Here is a 25,817-nt window from a genome sequence, read left to right on the forward strand (position 1 = left end):
ACTTTGATTTTTAGGGATCAGGTGGGGGCAGGCTGCCAGCACTTCAGCAGCTGCTATAGGTGTCTGTCTCAGACTGATACTTGGCCTCCCTTGCAAGTCAGCAGAGAACAGTTTAGAGTTCCAATATTGTATCTCTTGCCTTTTATCCTGAACCTTGTATCTGCCACAGTTCATCATAGACCCCCCTGGGTATGCTACCTTTCTTACTTAGCTGCTTAAAGGCATGTGTCTTCTCATTGAAGTTTACTTGTCTTTATAAAATATTTGTGCTTCATTGGAGCCAGCTGTCAGGGATGGGAATTAAGTACACATAGGTGCAAAGCCAGACATTGGTCATTTTATAAGGCACAAAAAGGCACAAAGTATTTTTTTTCCCCAGAGTCTATCACTGTAGTTTCATTAAGTTTTTCTGTTTTCTTACTGAGTAGTTGAACAGCCCATACCTCTGAAGTCTGGAGGGAAGAGCTGTTATTTGTTATGTGTCTGACTTTATTTGACTGAGGTTCAGTTGGAATTAATTGTGTTGCTTGGGAGCCCTGCTTGCAGTTGCTTTTTTTTCTTTCCTTTTTGTAGTGTATTTGTGCCTGTAACAGCACAATGAGTCTTTTGGTTCACAGAATATTTCCATATCTGCATCTACCAGTTGGAGAACACGTTAATGTTTGCACTTGATGTTGCGATTTTTAGCATCATACTGTGTGGCCCTTTAATCAAGATGTTTTCAGCTGTTGTTTGTGCAACAGATTGGAATTTCATAAAATTTGTGAGCATTTGCATCTGGTTAATACAGAACTCCATCAAGTATGCTGTTTGTGTTGTGTGATGATGGTGCTAATTTTCAGTGTCCTAAGTGTAGACCAGTCTCATTACAGGAAAAGCTACTACATCGGATAGGAAATGGTTTGTGTGTGTTTATGAAGTATTCTGTATGTGTCAGTGTTTTGATACTAGTCTAATTCCAAATATTGACAGCAAATAGAATTTCAGGTGTTTATTATTGCCTGTATACTTTACCTTAAAAGTTAAGAAGGGATACGTGCAATCCTGGTACTGTAAAGCTGACCCCTAATGGACTAGATTTTTCATAAACACATGGGCAATTTCAGTCTTAAATGAGAACTTGGGAATGTTATCTAAGCACCTGTTGTTTTTATTCTAGAGGTTGTGCCTCTATCTCAGTTAATTGATTTGCCTTAGCTTGCATAAATCTGCTGTCCACTGTAGATTTAAGCCTGCATTTTTCCAGGGTTAGTGCCTACAGCTGAATTTAAAAAGGTAATATTATAGTATGTATGCATATATAAATAAAGAAGATAGGGTATTTTAAGATGGCAGCTTAACTTTAGTCTGGGAACATGAATGAGTACGACTAAGGAACTGAATCAATAAGCCTTGCTATTTGAATGAGAGAACAAGGTTTTGTCAAAAAAGCCTGTCAGCATCAATGACTGAATAACTGGAATAGCGGATATGTATTGGTGAAGTCTGGTATTGTTCCATGGCTTTAAGCTAAGGGATGTTATACAAAACTGATCTAGGAGGAGCAGATTAGTTCTCTAGTAGGCAGTTCTGACAGTTATTCAATGACATAAATATTGAAAATCATGCTTAGTGTCCAGTTGTTGACTCGCCCAGTAAACTTTTGCCTGAATGATCGTATTTGGTGTCTGTCCAGTGTCCACTCCCATTCCCTTTAATTCATGGATTTTTTTCAATCAGTATGTTAACCACTCCTGCTTGTGGAGAGCAGGGTGTTAATCTGATTTCATCCAGTAACAGTGCTTGAGGATAAATGATCTGAATATACTGTGCATTTTGTCAATGTCTCCTTGAGACAAAAAACTACATTGGGCAAATCCAGAATATTTGTCACTAGAATCAATTTAAGGTGCTGACATTGTTGCTCTAGTTAGAAGACAGCCATTTCTCATATTCTGCATTCATCTTTCCTTTCCAAATACCCCACCCTGGGACTTCAAATCCCAGAGCAGTCACTTCATTTTAAGCATTGTTGTAAGACTGCTGAAGTGGCACCCATCCTAGCTCTCTGCTCCACTCCTGAACTTCTGGACTCTGATAATTATGCCAAACTTGAAGCAACTGTGACTTCATGTAGTAAATGAAATTAAACTGGTGATTGATTCAGATACGTAAATAAGCTGAACTGTGAACTAAAGTGTTTTGGAATCAATTTTTTAACAACCTGGTTGTTCTTGCTGTAGTGGTGATAAACTCCAAGAGGGAATCATTGGGAAGCGTTGAGGCAGCAATCCGATTTCTGCAGAATCATCTTATATTCGTGTGGCAATACTCCACCTTCAGTCAGCTTGTCTTTAACTTGAGTTGATACCAAAAGGTAGAGATAATTTTGTGTATATCTCTTTGTCTTTTCTACTTCAGTTACTTGATGTTTCCCTGCTCAGTAGGTTGGTAGTCGTGAAATTTGTTACTCCAGTACATGGAGGACAGAGGCCTGTCCTAGCACTGTGAATTCCACTGTCTGAGCCAGGGCTAGCTATGTAAAGTCACTGCTGTGAAGCAGAAAGACTGCAGTAATTAGGGACTTGATCCAAAGCCTGACAAGGTCAATTATTTTTGGAATAAAAGAAATATTTTTAGAAAACATGACCAAAATGATTTTCAAACCCATATTTTTGGGGGTTGGCTTTAAAAATCAAGTCATATTTGGCATGGACAGTTATATCAGCTGTTTGGGTTTTTTTAATAAAAGCTCAAATATAAGCTGTTCTTCAGCAGCTTGCATCTACTGTATTTAGCCAAATAACTTCAGAAACCACCAGGATTTGTTGACGGATTGATCCAACTTCAGTGTGATTCCAGTAGCAATTCATTTATGGATCTGTGACTGATAAGGTGCATCTTTAAGAGTTTCCATTAACTTAAAAATAAGATGCAGGTTATACTCACAGTTGTTCTCTTGCTTGTATGTTTCAATTTCATGCAGAATTGGTTCTTTCATTTGGGGAATTTTCATAAATCTAGTTTGGTGCTAACATGTTTAAAATATTGTAGCTTTTCTTTTCGTTGTTCTCAGTTTTGTTACTGTTCCTCACTATTGCTTGTTGTTGTTTTTTTTTACTGTATATGAAGAACATAATATAGTTCTTGGTTTTTTTTGAAAATGTCTTGTTAAATTACCTGTCATAAATTGTGAAAGATTCAAGGACTTAGTTGTTTCTGAAACTTATCAAGGACCTAATCTAAATTGGAGCATTTACAAGTTAATCAAGAAGTTATCACTTACATAATAAATTATTTTGAACTCAATTAGATTTATTTTTAGATAAAAGAAACAAGACAAACTTTCATAATGAATTGGTGTTTTTGAGACTGATTTACAAATGTTTGGAAGTATGTGATTTATGAACTTAGAATATCAGTGAATCTTGGGATTTGTGGCCTGCTGTCCTAGTAAATCCTACTGTATATTAATTATTTTTGCATTATTTAGCACCAAGTCTATAAAAATGCTTCCTTGACAAATCTCCTTTCTGTTTTCATGTGTGCACTACTTGTCATGGAGGCTTTATATTCCAGAATAATCATCTTTTACATGGAATCTCCTTCTTAGACTAGTTTCAGTTGGTTTTCTGGTGTTTCTTGCTGTTAATCTTGGTTTTGTTCTTAAGACAAACTTTTTGAGTAGCATTCCAATGGGATTGAACGTGCATAACTAAGTAGTCTTGTATGTGTTAGTCTTCACTAGATTTGGTGCTAGACTTGGGAACTCAGAATCTACAAAGTTAGGATCATTGTAAAAATGATTTTTACGCTTTGTACAGAATAATTCATTGTGCTTTTCAAGATGGATACGCAAAGCAGTTATTGCTTATAGAACTCAGACTTGCAGGAAGTGCAGGTAAAACAGAGTGCTTGTATTTAAATACATACCATATATTAAATGTTTGTGATTCTTTTTTTGACAGTTTGGTAGTTTATAGTAGTTTATATAGTTTATAATTCAGTAGTCATTCCTGTAATGTATTTAAGTAATATCTAATTGGATCTCTTGAGTTTCTCCATAGGGCTTCTGGGCTGGGCAGAAAAGATATAAGATTATATTTGCAAATTCAATATTATTTTAGGATATATTCAGGAATACTCTGCAAATTACCTTTATATCCCACATATATTTTACTAAATACCTTAAATCTCCTTTTCTCAAGTGGAATTGCATAACCTGTTCAAGAATGCTCCCTTCTTACCTATGTTCTGCAGCTGCTGTGGTAATAAGTATAATTTCTGGCCTGGCTTAGGAAAAGGTTACACTTGTTTAAAAAATGTTTTGCTAATTGCTTTGTTTAACCTGCAACTCCTTAGTTTTTCAGCCACCTGAAATGCAGAAGACTCTAGTTGCACCACAAAATCAATGTCCTGCATTTGTGAGGGTCATTTAATTTACTGTCAGTCTGTAGTGCCAGAGATGAAGCAAAACCTGTACAACTACCTTGTAATCCTTTGCAAGCATTCCAGATAAGAAACTGGTTATTGCATGCCTTGGACATTGGAAGAGTAACTCTTAGCTAATTGTAGCATAGCCAAAGAAGAGTTGTCTGGGAAGTGAAAAATTATTTTGCCTATAATATCTTTCCTGTAGTTTATAGAGAAGGATAGCTGTATGTTGCTGAATTCAGGTTTTGAAATCACATCACAGTGGAAAGATCTGTGGTATCCATTCTTACTGTAAAATCATTGGCATCAATATAGTGTGTGAATGAGTGGAGGACATGAGAATAAAAGTGGGTGAATATTGTGACTGAGGCTGGGCAATAGAATAAGGGTAATTGACAGCTAAAACCAAACAAAAATAACTGAGTTCATGAAGTGTATTGTCTTTGATGTTAGATACTAGGAGCTAACAGCTAAAAACATTTTAAGAGGCTAGGTTCCAGTAAGTGACTGCTTCTTATCTCTGTTTGTACCATCGTGCAGCCTTTTGTGAGGTATGTGCAGTCACAGAGGAGAAAAGTGTTTACCTGTTGCTATGTATTTTGAGATAGTATTCGTACAGAACATGCCTCTGATGTGTCTCCTTGTTCCTGAACCACCTCTTATAAGGACAGGTTTCAGAAACTTGTGCCCCCTCTGCTGGCTGGCTTTCTAATTGCAGAGTGAAAATGCAGGGTATGATAGGTGAGGTACTTACTCTCTAATAGGTTATTTTGGCCAAACATCAATTTATAAGTAAGCCACTATATGAGAGTGAAAGTGCAATAAAAACCATGCTAGTCCTAACGTGTGGGAATTGGGAGTGGTGTTGGAAGTTGTTGTTTTCTTCAAAGTGTATGTTTATCATGGGTTCAGTCAAAAGTTCTTTGGCAAACCTCTTCCTTTCCCACATCCCTCTGTCAGACATACTGGTGTTTTTAGCTACTGTATGTGCATACTCTGTAAAACCTTGTTAAAATTTTTGTTTATGGTGGATTGTTGTGTCTTGTAACTGCTGAGGACTACACTGAGTTTCTAAAACCTACTACTATTAATTGTTTCTGATTCACTTCAGGATGTGGAACTTTTTTTTTGGCGGGGGGAGGGGAAGAAGGGGAGGAGATGTATTATGTCTCTCAAATGACCTTCAAGGATCTGATTATTTCACCTGTGTTCTTCCTGAAACATGCACTTAAGGGTGAAGTAGTATTCTCGGCTGCCTGGCTTCAAGGGAAGGTAGACCATAAGTCCTTCCATTTTGGATACTGTAGGGATGGGAAGGATTTGGATGTTTGAATAGAAAATGTGTGTCCACACTGCAGGTGCTTATGTGGGCTTTGAAACTAGAATTAATAGTAAGAATTCTCCCTCTGCTTTGCATCCCTTTTGGAAAAATACTGGGCGTTTTTATCAGATGGTAGTGAAATTTCTGCGTTCCATAATTTCATAAGATTCCAGGCTGTTGTTGATTTATTGTCTGTCTTTGCCATTAATGTGATATCAATGGAGACTTTATAAGTCTTCAAACCTCTTATGTCCTTTGTACAATTTGGAATCGTTAATTTAGCTTTCATGAAGCTTTGAAGGCTTCTGAAATTGTTCTTATTCATGTGCTGTACAAATATGTTATTCCAGTAGTAACAGAGTTGCTGCTACTATTGCAAAGCTACATTGTCTGCTGAATGATCAACAGTGTCAAGAGTATATCAAAATCTTGCAGGTAGTGAAACAGATGACTTAGCAACTTTGTGCATGAAACCTGGCTTATCAGAGATCTTAATCCTATGTATGAAAGCAGAAAAAGCTTCAATTTAAAGCAGTGTTGCTCCTTATCAAATAGTAAGAAAAAATTTACTACTCTACTGAACCAGAAGGCTCATTTTTGAGTTCTGTAGTATGTATGTATATATGTGCAGTTATAGTGTGACTACATTCATTTGAAAAAATCTTAAAGGCAAAGTAAAGTAGTTTCAATGAACAGTTCTGTTACCACCTTTGAATTCACTTAAATTTTAGTATGATGCTTGAGTGTTCAGCTGTGTTTGGGACCTAGGAAACAATTGTGTAATGTATAAAATAGAAGTGAATTTATAGTCCTGCATGACTGGAATTTACACACTCCTTTCTGAGACACCTTTCTGAGACACTAATCTTGTATTTTTAGTAGTCGTCCCTTGTTTGCTTGTCATTTTTAATCTCTGACTTGGTGTTTTTTGTCATGTTTCTAGTTCAGCTATTTCTTAAATTATTCAACATTTCTGACATTTAAATTAATATTTAAATATATGCATGATGGTAGTCTTTAAGTAAATATTAACTTACTGCACTTATAGTAATGTAAAATACTGCATATTTGCTCAACTGCAGCTCACTATAATTCTAGAATTGATTTAGCTGTACAACTTGGAGAAGAAAAAAATCCATGTGCATATTAGTCATACTGAAAGTGGTTGCTAAACTTGTTTATGAAATTGAATCTTTGGTCCTCATAGTCTTAACTAGACAATTGGACTTGATAGTTTCATCCATTTCTGGCTCAATCTAAGGCTCCTTTTAAAGATGACACACGAGCTAGGGTGAGCTAGCTGTGTCTCTTGCTGTGACTTGTGAGAACTGAGAGGTGAGAAGCTCTGTGGGGTTCGCAGCTCTTTTTTTTGTTTTTCATTATTTGAGCACAGAACTACTTTGGAGAAATAACATCTAACGTAACTGGAGTTGCTTTGTGGTTTGGAACAAGCAGTCTTGATCAACTTTTGAAAAGTATGCATGTTGCATAACGGAAGTTTGTTTTTTAGGGCATTGGATTTCTTGCTTATCCAATTTTAGCCTAGTGATTTATACTTGTTTTAAGATGATCTTCTAAAACATTTTTTGTCTTATTGGTGTATATCTCTTGAAAATGCAGAGCACACCTCTTGTAGCACTTTATGGTACTTGGTGGTTAAACAGGTCAGCTTCTAAAACCTGAGGTGCTGTTTCCTCAGTATGCTTTTCCACCACTGCTAGGAGCCTTCATAAGGAAGACTTCAGAAAAGTTTGCAGTCAGTTGACTTAACTGGTTAAGTTAAAAAGGGGTACCAAATAAGCAAATTGATCTGCATGATACAACTAGCTGGAGACTGTATGGGAGCTAGTTGCCACTGAATTTTCAGCTAGAAAAATACTTAGCTTTTCCAGGATACTTATCTATAAACAAACCTCTTGTTTTTATCTTACTAAAATAAGAGTTTAAAACACCTATTTAATGAAACCCGAGCAAACTGAGACTCAAATTACCACAGTTTAAATGTAACTGTTGAGTTTATAGACTCTGAAATGTTTATAGTCTGACAATAGTTATAATTTATCTGAAAACAGAACACAGGAACAGAAACATCTTTGCTTCTATGCTTGTTGGAATAAGCCTATATAATGCCTAAGTAGTGCACGAGGCTCTTGTTTTCAAAGTTACTGATACTGAAACAGAGTTGAGAAATGGGAAACCCTGAGTTCTTTCTTTGACTTTGTTATAGAAATGCTAGATATTTTCAAGAACATATTTCTAAGATGAGGAAATTCAGTATTTTGTTGTAATAGTATATTTCAAAACAAATGGCAATTGAAAATTATTAGTTTGAAATAAAGTTCTAAAATGTTAATTTACAGACTGCTTTTCTTAAAAAAAAATTGTAAATATCTTTAGGGATTTCATTTTGCCAAACTTAAAACATCTGAGTTTTGACAGCTTATAAATAAGAGGTTGTTCTTAGGAATGCCTGACAATACCAGCTTTGTATGCCTTGATGTGGCTAAGTGAGGAATATGGCTGGAGGAGTTGGTGATCTTTAAGAATTAAAGACTTAGACATCTTTGGTCAAAAACGATAGATATGTTATGTGATTTTTTTTTCCCTTTGTATGTTCTAATTAAATTTATGTTCCTCTAGATGAAATGTAGATCTACATGTTTCTAAATTGCATGGGGCTGTGAATTTAAGCGCAGCTAGACGAACTCATGTCTTTAATTCACTGATGAACTGCATACTCTGACTTGATTTCATACATCCTTTCTCGTAAGGATAATATAACTATTGATGAACTCAAGGTTATATGAGTAATTTCACATGTAAAAAGATTTCTAGGGAAACTTTCCTGTCCTACTTATGTAGATGGAAATGCTCTGCAGCAGTGCGTGCATTGCTACTGTTTCCTAACGTCTATCTGGAAAAGAGTTACTTAGTCTTTGGGATTAGGGATTCTCAGATTAGTTGTTACATTGGGTATAAGTGTATGGTGCTCTTCTGTGTTTTTTTTTTTTTTTTTTTTTGGAAGTAAGAATTGATTTTAAAAAAAGTTGTTATATTAGTTGCATTTTAGGCAGTATTTTGATATCTATTGTGAGTTATCTATTGTGAATCTGAAAGATTAAGACTGAAGTCATTATACATACAATCTTTAGACATTTTCTGGAGGAGGTGCAGTTTTTGTTTCTTACAATTTCGTAATTTTGGGATCCTAAATTTAAGGCTTAAATTTTGGATGGGTAAAACTAGGAAATTACAAATGGGGTATGTAAAAGCACTTAAGATAATGAGGAACTCTAGTTAATAGGTGTTGTCAGAGACTAAATTTTCTGTAATTATATTACAAATTTGTTGTGGTTTTCTTTTTTGTTACTGGTGATCCACATCATGACATGATGTAGTGCTGGATTATTGACCTAGAAAAGTATAACCTATAATGTTCTAAATCTAAAATATTGTATTTTTATTCACTTTTTGCAATCTTGTTGCTGAGCTAGGATGAAAGTATTTTTTAATATTCCATATTCATGAGAAATATTCTTTTCCTCTAGTTAGAAACCCTTTTTCAAATACTACTCTTGTGCAACATCATTAGTTTCCTGCTGATATTTTGTAGTTGTGGTGAAGCACTAGTTGGCAGAGTAGCATAACTGTTCTTTGTAGTTAAATTAAGCTAAAAATTCTTCAATTACTTTCAATTAAAATCAATTGTATTTTAGGATTCTTTAAGTTCATGTAGCTATTTAAATTAGATTATGAACTAGCTTGTCTGTCATAGAGGAAATTGGTCTTCACTGTTTAATTTCTGGTTTTGCTTAGTTTTTGTATGTAATGATGGTGTGCCATTTCTAAAAGAAGATCTGATAATCTTCACTAGGCTTCATAAATTTCTGTTGGCCTGAGGTATTGCCCATGGTAAAGATGTTTCTGCTTAAAAATGGACACCCCTTACCAAATGGGGTTTCAAATTCAGTATAGTGATACTCCTGTTTGAAACACTCATTATGTAAATTGTTGTTTATATATATGTAATGGTTTTAAAAGGTCTTTTTGTTCCAAGCTGTTAATTCTATGTCTCATATTTCAGAGTTAATTATAAGCATTCATGAGAGAGCTTGTTTATAAATGGAATTAGACTGTGAGTCTGACTTTATTTTTATTGTTTTCTGAAGAAAAATGAGGCGTCAAGCATGGACACAGAGAATAGGACCCCCTAAACAACAGCTTGTACTGGCCCTTAGGCCATTCTTTCTTTAACCCTAGCTAGGGCATATTGTACTAACTTTTCTTGGAGTTGACCCATCTGTGGAGTAATTTAGGATCCAGAAGGGCCTGAATACTCCTAGCATACTGACAGTAGAAAAAAAAGAAAGCATCAATAGCAAACCAGACTTATTTTTGTTATGAATAAATTAGTTGAATGTCTTGGTTGGATCACAGAATGTCTTAGCTTGTATGTTTGCATCTTAAATAATTCATTATAGAAGGTTTTTTTAAAGTACTTTTTGTGGAGTGTTCTTGCATGCATGATTGAACTCCTTGGGTGAAAAAAATGTAGCTACTACTATTTATTTCAAAATTTTCCTTAATATGTAGTACACTTGTTAATGCTAGAATCACAATCACAAGGTGCTGTGAAAATGCTTTAGTTGATCATGCAGTAATTAAATTCAAGCATAAAATCGTCTCTGCAACAAGTGAAACAGGGCATATTTCTGATTTGAAGAGAAAGCTGCTACTGTATATATCTGCAGAGTTGTCTAAATGCTGCTGTACGTGTTATTCTTCAAGCCCTCTATTAATCTTTTTTTTTTTGCCATATTTTATATGTATTATCTGTGTAGAGATGTGTTGTCTACCTTTCCATGGCCAAACTGGATAAAGACTGAGAAACCCATAGAATCATACATGAGACTGAACGCTTGCTATTTTGTCAGTGACTGCTTAATGAATGAACTGAAGCTTATGAATTTCTTGCATCACTTTAAATGAAGTTACTTTTTTTTCTTAGGGAAGAAACCCATTTTTTCTGGAGCCAGCAATAATTATAACAGTTACTGATGGAAGTAAATTAACTACTACAAGTGGAATACAGGAAGAGGTAAGATTTGACCTCTGTTTGCAGTGTACTAAATACATTTGAATACTGCTTTGAGGAGAAACTTATGATCCTACTATAAGGTAGATTCATGAATAGCTTAAACTTACTTGTTTTTTCCTTTATCTTGTGGTAAATTTATACAATAGTACTGCCAAAATCTAAATCACTCTTATCACATGTGACAGAAGCATGTAGTGCAACTTTGATCTGTTTAGTCTATTTCTGTCACATGAGTTCATTTTAAATAAGTTAGTGGAAGAAATTGATTTCTTTTTGAGCATGTATGTCTAACTGATATAAATGTAAATGATTTACATATAGATCCAAGCTAATGTAGTCATTTCCCAAAGAAAATGGTTGCTAGGCAGTACATGAAATGCACTGTTCACACTAGGCTCTTGAAGTGTTTATAATCTGATCAGTAATGTCCTTATAATTGAAAATAGGAGTGGAAGAAATATATTTCAAATTAAATCTGTAGTGCAGTTTTAAAAGTAATAGGCTTTAATATACTGGAGTATCTGCTCAGTTATCTAGCAAACTCAAATTCAGTAAATGCTGAGACACCAAACTATTTTAACTTAATGAGTGCATTGAGTTATTTCCTTAAAAAGACATAGAAAATCAATAAGGATGGGGTTTGTGTGACTCTCAGTACCTGTTTCATGCAGTAGAGAAACAAAAATCTGTACTCATTCCCTTTTCAAGGATAAGGTTAGTTTTCAAGTGTCTCTCTTGAAACTTAAGGGTAGTATTCAGACCCTGCCATGTGTTACACCACATCTGGGTATACAGAGTAACTTATCAGACATCACTATTCATTCGTTTCTTGAACTTCTACTCTGTTAATATTCTGTTATATTGCATTCTGATAGCAGTTACAGAGGTTGCTTGTATGGAAAGTGGTATTTGAGCATTTTTGTGACGTGTTTGATGTAGAAGGAAGATACTTCAGTGTCTTGATAATTCTATATGGGCTGCTACCAAATAGACATAGTCAGTAACTGAAAAGGCATGCCTGGATCCAAGACATATCGAGTAGGTTGTCTTAATAAAACTTCACTTCTATTGTGCTTTTTAACCTTCTAAGTTATAAAGTAAAGCAGCAAATTCATGTTAGTGTTAACTAAAGAGAAGACAAGCTTTCTACAGTATTTAGTAGCACTCTTAACAGCTGTTGTAGTAGGTGACAACAAACAGCAGAACAGTGTTGTATTTTTGAAAGAGAAAACTGGTCAAATATTTAGTCATGTAAATCCTTCCTAGAAAATAAGCAACTTCTCTATCAAACAACAAAGCTGTAAAATCTGGTACTGACATCCTGGAGCAGGCGTACATGAAGATGGTCAGTGGGTAAAGCAAATGCCCGATGGGGTAGAGGCTGAGAATTGCATGTGTTCAGCATTTAGAAGAGAAGCCTAAATGTGGGGGCTGCCTTACTGTTGCCTCTGTGAAGCCAATAGGAAAACTGAAGGTTACTTTTTCTTTCAGATGGACATTTGCATTCTTACCAATGAAAGTGGCTTTATTACTGTAGGAATATTGTCACTTGCCCTAGTATAAGCTGTCAAACTCTATTTCAGAGCTGTGGCAAGTTCTTCAATTGTCCTTTCACTCTGGAATTTAGCACTTTGTCTCAGACTTAAGACAGAAATGGTGCAGTCTATGCAGCTCATCAATACCACCACCAATTAAAAGGACTTTGAGTCTTGATCCTTCTAACATGGACTTCTAATGAACAAGTGCTGAGATACTGATAAGTGCCTGCATCAGTTCTCTGTTCAGCGTATGTTCAGTATGTTGAACAGATTCTTCCTCTGATTCATTTTTCCTCAGTTAAAACTTAAGGAACTGAGGGACTTATACTGTTTAAATACCATCATTAACTATAGATCTGATGCTTTAAATTCTTCTTGGAAGTGGCATTCACTTCTGTCATGGTCCATCAGATTTGTTCTTTGCCTTTTCCTGATCTTTCCTTTAGAAAGTGTTCAATTGCTTGAAAGGATTTATTTTATTCCTCTTTATAACATAAAATTCAATAATGTAATGTCTAGTCAATCAAATATCATACTTCTCAAGTTCAGGAGCTTCTGGAATATCACCCCATGTCTTCCTTCTACATGGACTCCATTTCAGTATGAAGCTTTAAACTCCCATTTTCAAGTGTGAAACTGGGTTATTGACCCACTGATGTACTGATTCATGATTATGCTAACAGAAAGCATCAGAAGTGTTCTTTGTCTTCTGTATATTACCATTCTTCTGATCTTTTCTGATCTTCCTGCTATAGGAGACTCTTATGGAAGGAATCAGTAAGTTTGGACCCTTCGTCCCAAAGTTGTTGGTGTTAAATCAGTCCTTTCCAGGATTTGTCTCAAATCCTGGCTGTAACAACTGTAACAAGTGGCAAGATCCTCCTTACTTTCAGCAGTAATCAAGAACTGTAAATACTCAATTTTAAAAGTAGTTTCTCTAACTCATCTGGATTTCTAATCATGTGTGCAGTAAGTAGGTGACATATCCCTTTTGCATGTTCCCATCCTTCTTCATTCAAGTTATTTCTCTTAGCAGTTCGGTGGGTTTTCAGAATTTGGCACTGAGCCCCAGAGCTCTTGAGATGAGAATATTCTGCAACTATTAGCTGAGTGTGCCCTTGCTTTTAGTTAATGTAGTTAGCATTTGAATGGCAAAATCAATCACATTATTGAGATGGTGTCTCTGTGATCCAAAATTATTTCCTATAGAAGAAGATTCTGTGTTTTTTTCTGTTTTAACTGCAAATGATTGCACAGAAAATAGTAGGAAAACAATGCTGTCATTTCCTAAGGATCTGAAGTAGAGATCTTGAAGGACTCCGTCTTGAGTCTTGCTATTCATCCTACTGCCCTCTAATGATGAAATACTACATATGCTTGGGATGTTAGATGTCTTCTTTTTATGGATGCAAGACAAGATTTCAGGAAAAAGCAGAGCTTGTGTATGCTCCTACAAATAAGTCTTGAGGTAAAAGCAGATCCGTTTCCTAGTGCTAAGTTGTGGGGCACTTGTGTGTGATTCAACATAGACAGCGTTGAAGACCATTGTTGGTAAACAACTTTTTCACTTGTTCATTCTATCTTCCTCTCAACAACCAGTATGAAAGATAAAACAGAGGAAAAGATGTGAGATGTATGGAGAAAGAATGCAAGTTGTAGGTTTCTAGGGCCATCTTATTTTCTGTGAGATATGCAGTTGTTGTGGTGCTGCAGTAAATAGTTGTTAGTTTGGGTTTGGTTTTTTTTGTTTTAAAACAACGGCAACAAAACCTGTGAACAGTGCTGAGATTGAGAAGACAGTTGTTAATGTCTGTGGAATATGAGGCCTCGTTTGAATCTACAACTTTTCCAGTAACATGGATGTTAAATTTAACTGCAATTAGACTGTAGGGAAGATAGTGAGGATGTATGATTTAATACCGATGGCTCTGCATGTGGTCTTAGATTTTAAAAACATTTCTGGTAGTAATTTGTATGTGTTGCAATGGTCTGCTGCTGAGACCTGCTTTGTTTTTTGGGTTTGCTCACTATAACCAGCTGAACCAAAGGAGGATTTTGTATTTTGAGATGCACTGAACTCAGAATAACACTGGGGCAGGGTCAGATAGGAACCTGGTAATGTGTACTGCCTGGAGAAATATAGTGCTGCTAGAAAGGTATGTTTTGCTAAGGAAATGTACTCTTCAGAACCACTAAATCTTACTCATCAGTTGGCTGAGATCTGTGTTGGGAAGTTTGTCAACTCTTAAATAATAGTCCCAGTAGATGACAGTGCAGTGCTTACAGTTGAATCCTTTTACAGTTGGGGTTGGAGACTATTTATGAAGAACTATGAAGGCTACTCTTTTAGCTTAAGTTCCCTTTGTTGAGCAGGTGTTGGGTTTTGTTTGCATAAAAAGGGGAAAGGCATGTATGAATCAGTAATAAACCACATACATAGCTGAGTGCCCTTTGAACAACTTGCCATGAAGTATTTGGGGAAAATACTGCTATTCTGACATGCTGTCTGCTTGCAATAGCAAAAACAGATTCAGATGGAATCATCAGGTGCTCTGAGAAGGCAAAGTGTTCTAGTTCCTGCTGACACTTTAAGAGTGGCTTTGTCCCATTTGTACCTGGATTTGAGGTTGCATAAACTAATAATTTTTCAAAGATGGTGTGTATTTTTCCTAATATGAGATGCTTGCAATTATGTAAGGAGAAATAGCTGATGTTTCTAATTTGATAATTAAGTTTTATGCTTTCAGCTTAATCTTTAAAACAGCAGCAACAAAAATACAAACATTTTTTAACAACTTCTTGCAAACTCTTCAACCAATTGCTATGAACTATAATATGGCTTTGGTGGACTTGCATCAAATTTTGAAACTTGATGCTAACATAGAGATGTAGGTTTGGAATTTTTTTGAATGCTGTTAGAAGGAAAACATTTGAGTTTTATCCTAGCAGCCGTTCTTGGGTTTCTGTTCTTGAGTTTAACCCTTCCATGTGGTCAGGTAATTGAACTGTTAGTACTGCTTGAACCATTGTTTTGGGGATTTTTTCTACCATCATGGCTACTGTGCTCTAATAAAACAAAGGTTTTGCTTTTACTGATGGTGGTAACATCTGCTAGGGATTTATCTCATTTTTCTGAAGCCTGTCATTACTTGTGAGCCTAGCTTATCTGTAGAGTTGAATATTTTTAAAACTTAATTTAAAACTTTTTGCACCACTAATCTGTGCGTAAGGTAACGGTATATAAAGTAACACATCTTCTTAATGCCTTTTAAAGTATTGATTTCTTTTCTTATTTGAGTTAACTAGTTATAAATATACAGGAGTTTGAGTGGTTCTGCTGGTCTTTGCAGCTGTTGCTTGTTAATTAGTAATATTGCTGTATCACTAGTGTACTGTGTTTAATGTTGAGAACTTTTGATTTGCTACTGTTTCTTCTGGTACCTAAAGGAAAATGAAATGTCCCCATGTATTCTGTATTCCTGGGTGGTATCTTTTAATATTAGCAACTAAAAATCATTTAGTTCTTCCCAGTTAGAGGCAATACAATGTCATGGCAGACAATTCTTTCTTGTATAGGTAGCTGCAGCTATTGTTATTGATTATGTAAAAGTAAGAACATGCTTTACATTTCAGTATTGATTTCAACTTGTTTGCTTAACGCACAGAGAAGGTGTGAGTATGATTGAGGGATATGTCCAACTTAGCTAAAATCACTGCTTTCTGATGCTATAACATAACCACTGCATTGATTTGCTTGATGGTATTTGGAGCAGATGATTTTGGTAGCTGAACTGTTTTGAGCAGCTATACCCAAGTTATGTTTCTTCCCTAGTAGAATCAAATTAAAAATACTTTTCATTTGTCTGTGCCTTTTAACATGAAGAATCCACAAGAAGACTGAGCTGACAATGGGCTTCTTCTGGAGAAAATTAGTTCTTACTGATAAAATTCTGAAGAAAATATTCTGTTGATTCTTAAGTTAATATTCAGAAGGTGATGGTTCCCACTGTAGTTCTCAACTTTGTGCCTCACGTCCTTATGTTTCTTTGAGGTGCTGATTCAATTACATTTTGCTTGTAGTGTAGCTAAAGAGAAACATAAATAGCTGTGGAGAGATTATAGGTGTGTTTATAAGTGGTTATGGATTTGTCATCACAACTTTTTTTTGTTTCTTTTTGAAAGTAGCTGCTTACAGATTTTAATTCCTTTTCAGCTCCACTTACCTCTCAATTCCCCTCTGCCTGGAAGCGAGTTGACTAAGGAACCCTTTCGATGGGATCAGAGGTTGTTTGCTTTAGTTCTTCGTTTGCCTGGTGTTTCATCACCAGAATCAGAGCAGGTGGCAGGGGTACCAGTGGATGACTCTGCAATCACACCCATGTGTGAAGTCACAGGAGGTAGGTGCCCTGGCTTCCTTTGACAAATCAGTGATTTTGAAAACAAACTGAACATAGCCTTGTTAATCAGATATGTGGGGTGGACTAAGTGTTTGTAAACTGTTGCTGAAAACTTGATTATAATAAATCTAATGACCCTGCATTAATGCTTCAGCTGTAACTTGGAAGAATCTTCTTTCTTAAACAGTTTATTAGAAGAACTTTAATTTTTTTCTAATTCATTTTAGTGTCGTAATTAGAAATTGTAGCAGCTGAGTCTGTCTGTAGTATAGTTATGAAAAATTAGTCATACTTTAATCAAAGCAAGCCAAAAGTGTGGGAAATGTTTAAGATGTTTTTTTCTGAGAATACACAATGCAGTGCAGGATTTCTGCTATGCAAAATGCAGGGTAATTCTGCAAAATTGTTACTTTTCTTGCCATCATAACTCCTAGAAATTTAATTTGGGCATTAGCTTTACAATTCCTTTGTAAAAGGCTTTGATTACATCACATGCTAAAATGTAACTATTCTCATGATGCATTGCAGCAGATTTGGTAGAAAGTAATCAGGAGGATGTTAAAAATATTCCAAAAGAAAATACTTCCTGGCTAATGAGTGCTTTGACTGAAGCTTTTAGACAGTTGTGTAGATGTCTGTCACAAGGGGGAGCCCATTTTCCATGGATTCAACCAAGAATTTGAGTTAATGTCATTAAGGGACTAGAACCCAAACATTTCAGATAAGATGTGTGTAGGCTATCAGTGCTTTACGAGGCTGCCTTGGTGGCTAGAGTATTTACTGGGTGCTTTAAATTGGTAATACATATATATATATGTCATTGAGTGTGGCAAAGCAACAGTTTTCAACAGTTTAAGTTAAAGTAACTACAGAACACTGAGCAACTTTAACATTGGCTATTTTGTTCTAGGTCGATCATACTGTGTATGCTCTCCAAGAATGCTGAATCAGTGTCTTGAATCATTGGTGCAAAAGGTGCAAAGTGGAGTGGTAATAAATTTTGAAAAAGCTGGGCCAGATCCCTCTCCAATTGATGGTACTTGATGTCTTTTATACTTTGGTATCATTTGACAATGATGGTGTCAATATAGTTTAGTGAAGTTAATTTATATTAATTCTTATGAATTGTCAAAACCAAAGGAAAACTTATGCAGTTTAAAGTAGCAAGTATGACTTTGCTGTCCTTAACTTCTCATTCTAAATGACTTAGCCTGGGTCCATTTTAGGATGTTCCTGGGAGATTTTTGTGGGATTTTCTAGTCCTCCTTTGCAGTATGTTAGCCCTGCAGTCTTTGTTGTGTGTATCAAATATTTAAGCATGGAGATATGAAAGTTATCTTGGAACAGCCATGGGAGGAGAAAGACAGTCTGATGATTATGAAGGGCTCCAGATAATTCTCTCAACTATAAACATTCAGTGCTCACTTTTTTTTTCCCATTGTTTCTGCTTTTTTTGTTGAAAATAATATCAACTGAAGGAGTATTTTCCCTGGGAAAATAGTTCTTGAACTATTCACAAAAGCTGCTGAATATTCTTTTCGAGTTTTAATGTTGTTTTGATTTATAAAGCACTTTTCCTTTGTAGATGGACAGGTAGATATATCTAGACCCTTTGGACCCCAGCCTTGGCACAGCTGTCACAAACTCATTTATGTCAGACCAAACCCTAAAACTGGGGTCCCTATAGGTCATTGGCCTGTTCCTGAATCCTTTTGGCCAGATCAGAATTCGCCAACGCTGGTAAGTACTGAGGTCAGAGAAAGCAAAAGGGGGAGTATTCCTGAATTTCCTACCTAATTGTTTGTAAGTCTTGAGACATGTGCTTTATTGGAGCCATTGTAGGTTCTATGAACTACGGAATGTTGCATGAAAATCTATGTTGCTGTTATCTTAGATTATTTACTCATGAACAAATAACATGGTGTTCACTTTGAAGCATTAAGAACCTGACTGTAGCAGGTAAGTCAGCCTAGTCTATGCACAGTGTTTGTCTTAAACTCTTAGAGTACCAAACCAGAAATAAGATGGCACTTTGATAATGGGCTACTAGATTTTATTACCTAACAGGTGGTGTTAATAGCAAGATGACTGCATGATATTACCAGTTTTGAATCTCTGAGGTAGTTCTGTTTGAACTGTAGCTGGAGAATGCAATTTCATCTGCGTTTGGTGTAACTATACTTTCAGTTTATCCCAAGTAAAGAAACTTCCCTTTAAGTGCTACCTACAAAATTAGTTTTCCTTGTTCTTGTTTTCATAAATAATGTATGCCAGTGCCTTCTATTTTTAGTAAGAAATCTATAATTTTTACTGTAAAATGTTTTTCTATTTCTACTTATCTTTGGAAATTACTGAAATGGAACTTGTGCAATTGTATAATTCTCCTGTCTTTCATGATAATTTTTGTTTTTTTTAATCTAAAACTAGCTTGACTAGCTCATTGAGCTTCACATGAAAATTATATTATGTTTGCAAAATTTGGTCTGAAGTACAGGTTGTTGCAGAGTGATGCAAGTATGAAATCTTAGTCAAGTTTGTAGATATGGTATTGCTGGGATCTGTCACATTCCATGAACAACAAAGCAAGCTAACATAAATGTTGTAGTCATTTAAAAAGCAAAAGGCCACTGTACTGGATATTGCACTGGATACTGAAAAAACTGTAGGAAAGCTACCTTGTGTACTTCTTGTAATCACTAGCAATGTTATATCTGCTTCATTTCACTGTGAAAAATTTTTACAGTTTGTCTGCTACTGCAGATCTTGATTGACATTGCTAAAATAGATCTTGCCAAGTGAAGAACTGTGGTTCCAAATCCACCGAAAACTTGCAGCTAAATTGCAAGGGGTTGTGAAAAAATACTTTCCTTACTTATAGCATGTATGTATCTCTCTCATAACTGCACAAAACATTGGATTACTGCATATGCAGCTAGATTGCTGTAGACATCAATTGGAATTCCCAGTTGAACCTTTCCTATGCGATGTGAGGGAGCTATGTTTGCTTATAGTATTTCAAGACTTGTATTTCCTGACTTTTATGACTGTAGAGTGCTAGAGCTTAGCATCCTGTTTACTTAAGAATTTATAGTTACATATTTCTTTTGCCCCCCGATCCACTGTGGAGTTATCTAGAACAGACCTACCTCAATAACTGCTTCATATAAAAGTAGATTATGCAGTCAAGGCATTCTTAAATTTATATGGAAGTCTGCTAATAGCTGTGTGGGTACATCAACGTGTAAATGGCTGCTCTCACTTCTCTGAGGTAAAAAATAGTTTTGCTGTCCAGTCAAAACTTATTGGACTTCTCAAGTCTTAGCATTCAACTTCTTTTGCAGCCTTTTTATTCTTAGTATAACTGCTTCATGACTTGGTCAGAAACTCCACCACAACTATTTATTGGAGGCATCTTCTTTCAAGAGAGTTGCAGTTCCTTCAGTTGAGTGGGCCTCCAGTTTTGTGTGCATTTGGACAGTACACCTTCCTCAGAGTGGAAATACTCAAGGCAAGACCAGCTGTGTGGACAGATAACATTTGGCTGGCTCATCCTAAAAGGAAGAGACTAAAGTTTATGAACTTGTAGGAAAAATTACTTTCAAGGTGAGGTGGTAGGAAGGTCCAAGAAACCCTTTGTTTCCATAGCTCATCTTATGTATTGATTAGTTGACCTTTTGTAAATGGAGTAAATGGAAGGAGGCTTTCTGGGTGAGCTCTTCTCAGATTCTAGTAGCCTTGGAGGAGGTTAAGGGTAAGTATAAAAGCTTTAGTTCGTCTCTGAAAAGCCTTCAAAGTGAGGCATATGGTTTCAATTTTCATAAAAAAAAAATTGATGCCTCATTTGGGAAAAGAAATTTCAAATGTTATCAACTTAAATCTGAAACTTGAGGTTGAAAGGCTTTCTACCTGTAATTAATAAAATGATTACAATTAAATTGCCTGAATTGAAAGTTTTCACGATTCTAGTTAAAATGTGAGTTGCTGTGAGCTTGTCTCATATGATTGTAATTGTTTGAAATTTTTAAATATTAAATTTGCCTCAAAGGAGATGTGCTGTTAAACAGAGGAAGTCAACAAATATGAAAATCCAAAGCTTGGTTCTACGGAGTCAAAGTGAGCCTGCCCCAAAGTAGCATTAAAGTCCACGCAGGGTTTTACTTCCATTTGCAAGATTTTTGTGTGTAGGCAAGAAATTTTACTGTTGTGGACTTAGTAGGCAAAATGAGTAATATTTAGAACATTAATTTCCATCAGATTTCACAACAGTGCCAATGTCATAAATTATGTGTTTAGGACTTATTAATAAGTCTGAATCCCTTAATCTGTGGGCTCTTTAAATGCTTGTTTTCAAAGAGTCTGTTTTAGTTGTAGTACAAATACATTTTAGTCATTGTATGCAGACTCATTAACGGTGGAATACTTATGTTTAGCCACCCCGCACTTCTCATCCTGTGGTGAAGTTCTCCTGCACTGACTGTGAACCAATGGTCATTGACAAACTGCCTTTTGACAAATATGAGTTAGAGCCTTCACCATTGACCCAGTTTATCCTGGAACGAAAATCCCCTCAGACCTGCTGGCAGGTAAGTAGAACACACACTCAACTGTAGTCTCTATAAGGCTATTTTTCTTGTAATTTATTCTAGAATCAAATTAGGATGTAAAACTTAAATTCACAAAGTATGTAAAAATATGCTTAACTTGTAATGTGTTTTATTGCAGGTATATGTGAGCAATAGTGCAAAATACAGTGAACTTGGTCATCCTTTTGGTTACTTGAAAGCTAGTACAGCCCTGAATTGTGTGAATTTATTTGTGATGCCTTATAATTATCCAGTTCTTCTTCCACTGCTAGGTAAGTACCAGTCCATAAGATCATGAAGTAGCTGGCAACTGAAAAATTGTTCTGATCTGAAGGGTTTTATCCAACTGGTGACAGTATTAGCCACACCTACAGAAAGCTAGAATGTTAAGCAATTGTATCTATGATAATGTTTGTTTCACTTGTAAACAATTGTGTGATGTTCATAACTTCTACCCAAACTGCATGAATAATTTGTGTAATTATTATCCTTTCAGATAAGATGTAGTCTTGCTTCTTTTATTACAGTAGTTCTTATTCTCAATCATCTCATTCATCAAATTGATAATTTATCAGATTCTGTCTTTTGACTGCAGCTTTAATCTTTTGTGTATTAAACTTTTGTATTAATATTTACTTTAGTTGCATATATGTTATAGCAATATATTTAAGCTTTAAGGAGTTAGTATTTCCTTGAGCATTTCTCCTGTTAGGAAAAATATGCGTAGGTGTGTCTTTTATTTTGTCCTTGTTTTCTTATAACCATCAGATGACTTGTTTAAAGTACACAAGGCAAAGCCAACGTTAAAATGGCTGCAGTCATTTGAAAGCTATTTGAAGACAATGCCTCCTTACTATCTTGGGGTAAGATGACTTAGTTTTCAAGTTTCTGTCTTATTAAGCAGCTATAGTTTCCTTTCCAGTATGGGTGATTTTTAAAATTTTTTTAACCTATTTCACGTAGAATGTATATTTTTAAGAGATTAACTGAACTTCTGTGTGTAGGAATACTTTTTTTACTGCAGTCCTGTGAGAAGGCTTGAAATCTGAATCAAGCAACAAAATTCAACAATTGTAATAATATATAAATAATTTTCTGTTCGTAACTGATTCAGTATGAATGGAGTGATGCTCATAACAACAACAAAAAATTCTGCCCTGAAAATCTATTTTTTGTCTTTAAGGACTTCAGGTCCTATTTGAAACCTATACTGTTACTTAAAGTATGTATATGACACTTGTAAAGTTAAATATGACTATGCAATGTATTCCACGTTTCAGCCTTTGAAGAAAGCTGTGAGAATGATGGGAGCTCCAAACCTTATAGCTGACAATGTGGAATATGGACTTAGTTACAGTGTCATTTCATATCTCAAAAAGTTGAGTCAGCAGGTAATGTTGAAGCACAAGAGCAATAAAAACTTGTAATATCAGGATAATGTATAATACTCAAGTTCAAGGGTTTTGAAGGAAAAAGAGCAGGAAGATGGAGTTAATGCCTTCCCATAAGCAATTAGGAAATAAGTATTTTTGTTTTGTGAATTGAAAGAAAACATATAAGCATAAACTATAGAGTGGACTTTATAGGTAGATATGGAGGTACATATTAAGTTCTGGTATGTTTAAGGAACATTTTTACATGTGCAGTCTGTAGCATGCTTTTTGTCCAAAAGAAAACATGTTATTTTACCTTAGGTCATAAATCCGTTGTAGCATTTTTTCAGAAAAGAGGGATTTGTACTTAGGTGCACCTGAATCAAAGTGGCTTTTGAAATAGAAAGTGTTTAGTGAATATAAACTGAACTGGCATAATTCAGAATCTCAAATAAGGATACAGACTGAAGTTGCAAGTGACCTTTTGTAAAATTATGAAGTTGGTGATGCTGTTCAGAATAGTGCATGTGTCTTTGACTAGTCCCTTGCATCAGATAAGGCATTTCTGCCCTGCTACCTTCACTTCTACTTTGTTGAGCTGTGCATGTTAAGCTTTCTTATTCAAGATAATAAAAAGAATGCAACAGGCTTGAAACTAATAGTGCAAGTACTTCTCACTTAGCTAACAAGTTCTTATTGAACAGCTTTTCCTTTAAAAAGAAACAAAAGATACAAGCCATTATTTGACAGGAACAAACTTGAAGTCTAAAGTATGTCCTAGTGAATCATGGTCACATTGCTCAGTGTTCTACTTAATGAACTAATCTCTCAACCTAGCCTGTGTAGATTCCTAAGATGCGGTGACATACACTGCAGATTGTACTTAAAGCTTTTCTAACTTCTGAAAGATTCTGCCAGTAGAGGCACAGTATTCTTAAGTACAAATTCAGATTTTGAGTAGTCTATGAATTTATATAAATCTTCAAAACAAACATTGGCAAATTGTCCTGGCAAATTACTTCTAGCTCTTTGTTCAGCTGTATTCTGCCCAAAAGTTGGCATTTATGAACATGTTTAATTTTGGTACAAATCTAAGAATAACTGGGGGTGAGGTCTGTCTAGTAAAATAGGATTGAATATTTTCATGTATTTCATATTTTATAGTTAATGTTATGACTGTCGGTATCAGCTTTCTAAAAGTTCAGTGCAATTGTGTGACTGATCACAACTATAGCTGTGAAAGAATCAGTCTCGAAAGCTAGCATTTAGCTCTTGCAGCAGAAAACAGTTTGAGTACAGAGATAGACTTGCAGAGAATTGCCAGTCAAATTATGACTTATGAAAATAAAAGCATTGCATGCATATTGGTGCTTAGTAATGGGCAGAAGACCTAGGCACAAACTGTTCACTATATTTGAAATTGTAGTAAACATTAAGTGGTTATGTATTAAGCACTCCTTTTAAGCACTCACCCTGGTTATGGTCGTCATACTGTATTAGCACATTGTTGAGTCTTCTAGGTAGGAATTTAAAATGAATAAGTGACTAATTCTTTTAAGAGCATATTGTCAATTTTATTTATTTATTTATTTTAAATTAAGGCCAAAATAGAGTCCGATAGAGTCATTGGCTCTGTAGGCAAAAAGGTAGCGCAAGAGACTGGAATTAAGGTCAGAAGCAGATCACACAACCTGTCTATGGCACATAGGAACGATTTTCAACATCTGCTACAGGGGATTACTGGGGAAATTCCTCATAGACCTCTAGACTTCAATATGAAGGAGTATGCTGGGTTCCAAATAGCTTTGCTGAATAAGGTAAGCACCACTGTGTGTAATGTTGTTATTTTCAATATACTACCATTGAAATGCTAGATATTGTTTCATACATTGTGTTAATTGAAACTTTAATTACTGAAACCATAGGATTTGAAACCTCAAACTTTTAGAAATGCTTATGATATACCTAGAAGAAATCTTTTGGATCAATTAACACGAATGAGATCTAATTTACTGAAGAGTACTCGGAAGTTCCTCAAAGGACAAGATGAAGGTTAGTTAAGTTTTTGTTGCCTTTACATGATATTGCTTTTGTTAAATTTTGAACACTCAACAAATATTCATAAAAGCTTAGTGGCCACCTGCCATGAAACTGGACTTTTTTCCTTAGCTAATTGGAAGAAAAACAGTTGGGGACAGAGAGGATAGAGGTTTGCTGCTCTGTCCGTTAGTCTGAAGAGACTTGGCTTTTGAAGTATGGACTCTTTGTCACTTTTTTTTCACCAACTTTCATGATATACCTAACAAAACTTGAGGAAATTTCTGAACATTAAGATTTTTTCCATATGAGAAGTGTTTTGTGAACAGTGGAAAGATGAGCTTGCTCACTATGTGCTGTCAGTGTGATTCTTTCCACCTTTAGGCCAACTGTAGTTGTAATTCTTTCATTTTCCCTTTTGTTTGTCTTCTGGCACTATGTTAGGGCATTTAACAAGTAAAAGATGATGACAAAAGTGGAGGAAATGGGAAGGGCAATGCAAGTGAAAGTGTATGTTGCATTATCACTTGGTCGCAGTTGTTTATCTGACTTAAGTAGTGACAGAACATTGTTTGAAGTACGAAGTTGGTGCTGTTTGGTGAAGGGGTTAAACTACATCAGAACTTAGGGTTATTTTCCTTACTGTTTTTGGTATCTTATATCCTGCTTGATAAAAGGCTTAGCAATTTTAAATTCGTAAGTTTTCAGGTCCTGTATGTTTCAAGACTTCAGTTCCAGTGGCAAAAGGTCACTGTTGCTTCAAGAAAATGGCAGTCTCTGCAATTACATTTGATGTACCCAAAATTGGATAGATGTCTATCAAAGCTATATACAGCATGGCATTACTACTTAGCATTACTGTAGGTTTTGTTTGTAGTAATGTTTTAGATAAAATTTAAGTTTTATTTTCCACCCATCTACCTGTTGAAAAGCTATAGGGCATCCTGGAAAACTAAAATCCATGCATGACAGCTATTGCTTTTTCCACGTCATGCTGGAATACACAACAGATTCTTTTAAGCAAGTTTTCTGCACTCAAAACATGATGTCATAAATG

The 25,817-nt window shown here is 35.4% G+C and overlaps 1 protein-coding gene across 3 annotated transcripts in view; it reads left to right on the forward strand.

Annotated features, from left to right (window-relative positions):
* Nucleotides 1–25,817, forward strand: part of INTS6 (integrator complex subunit 6) — a 39,680-nt gene that overhangs the window by 7,155 nt on the left and 6,708 nt on the right. Inside the window, exons 4-13 of one of the 3 annotated variants that reach the window (XM_065730286.1) lie at nt 10,743–10,832; nt 16,584–16,767; nt 17,678–17,803; nt 18,353–18,507; nt 21,198–21,350; nt 21,490–21,622; nt 22,119–22,213; nt 22,631–22,741; nt 24,325–24,540; nt 24,649–24,775. In XM_065730286.1, coding sequence (XP_065586358.1) covers nt 10,743–10,832; nt 16,584–16,767; nt 17,678–17,803; nt 18,353–18,507; nt 21,198–21,350; nt 21,490–21,622; nt 22,119–22,213; nt 22,631–22,741; nt 24,325–24,540; nt 24,649–24,775 — 1,390 coding nt within the window. The remainder of the gene's footprint in view (nt 1–10,742; nt 10,833–16,583; nt 16,768–17,677; nt 17,804–18,352; nt 18,508–21,197; nt 21,351–21,489; nt 21,623–22,118; nt 22,214–22,630; nt 22,742–24,324; nt 24,541–24,648; nt 24,776–25,817) is intronic. The other 2 variants (XM_065730287.1, XM_065730288.1) reach the window with 2 other exon arrangements.

Source organism: Cyrtonyx montezumae, unplaced genomic scaffold (assembly GCF_038088225.1).
Source record: "Cyrtonyx montezumae isolate F1298 unplaced genomic scaffold, pur_monq_1.0 scaffold_12, whole genome shotgun sequence".
NCBI lineage: Eukaryota > Metazoa > Chordata > Aves > Galliformes > Odontophoridae > Cyrtonyx > Cyrtonyx montezumae.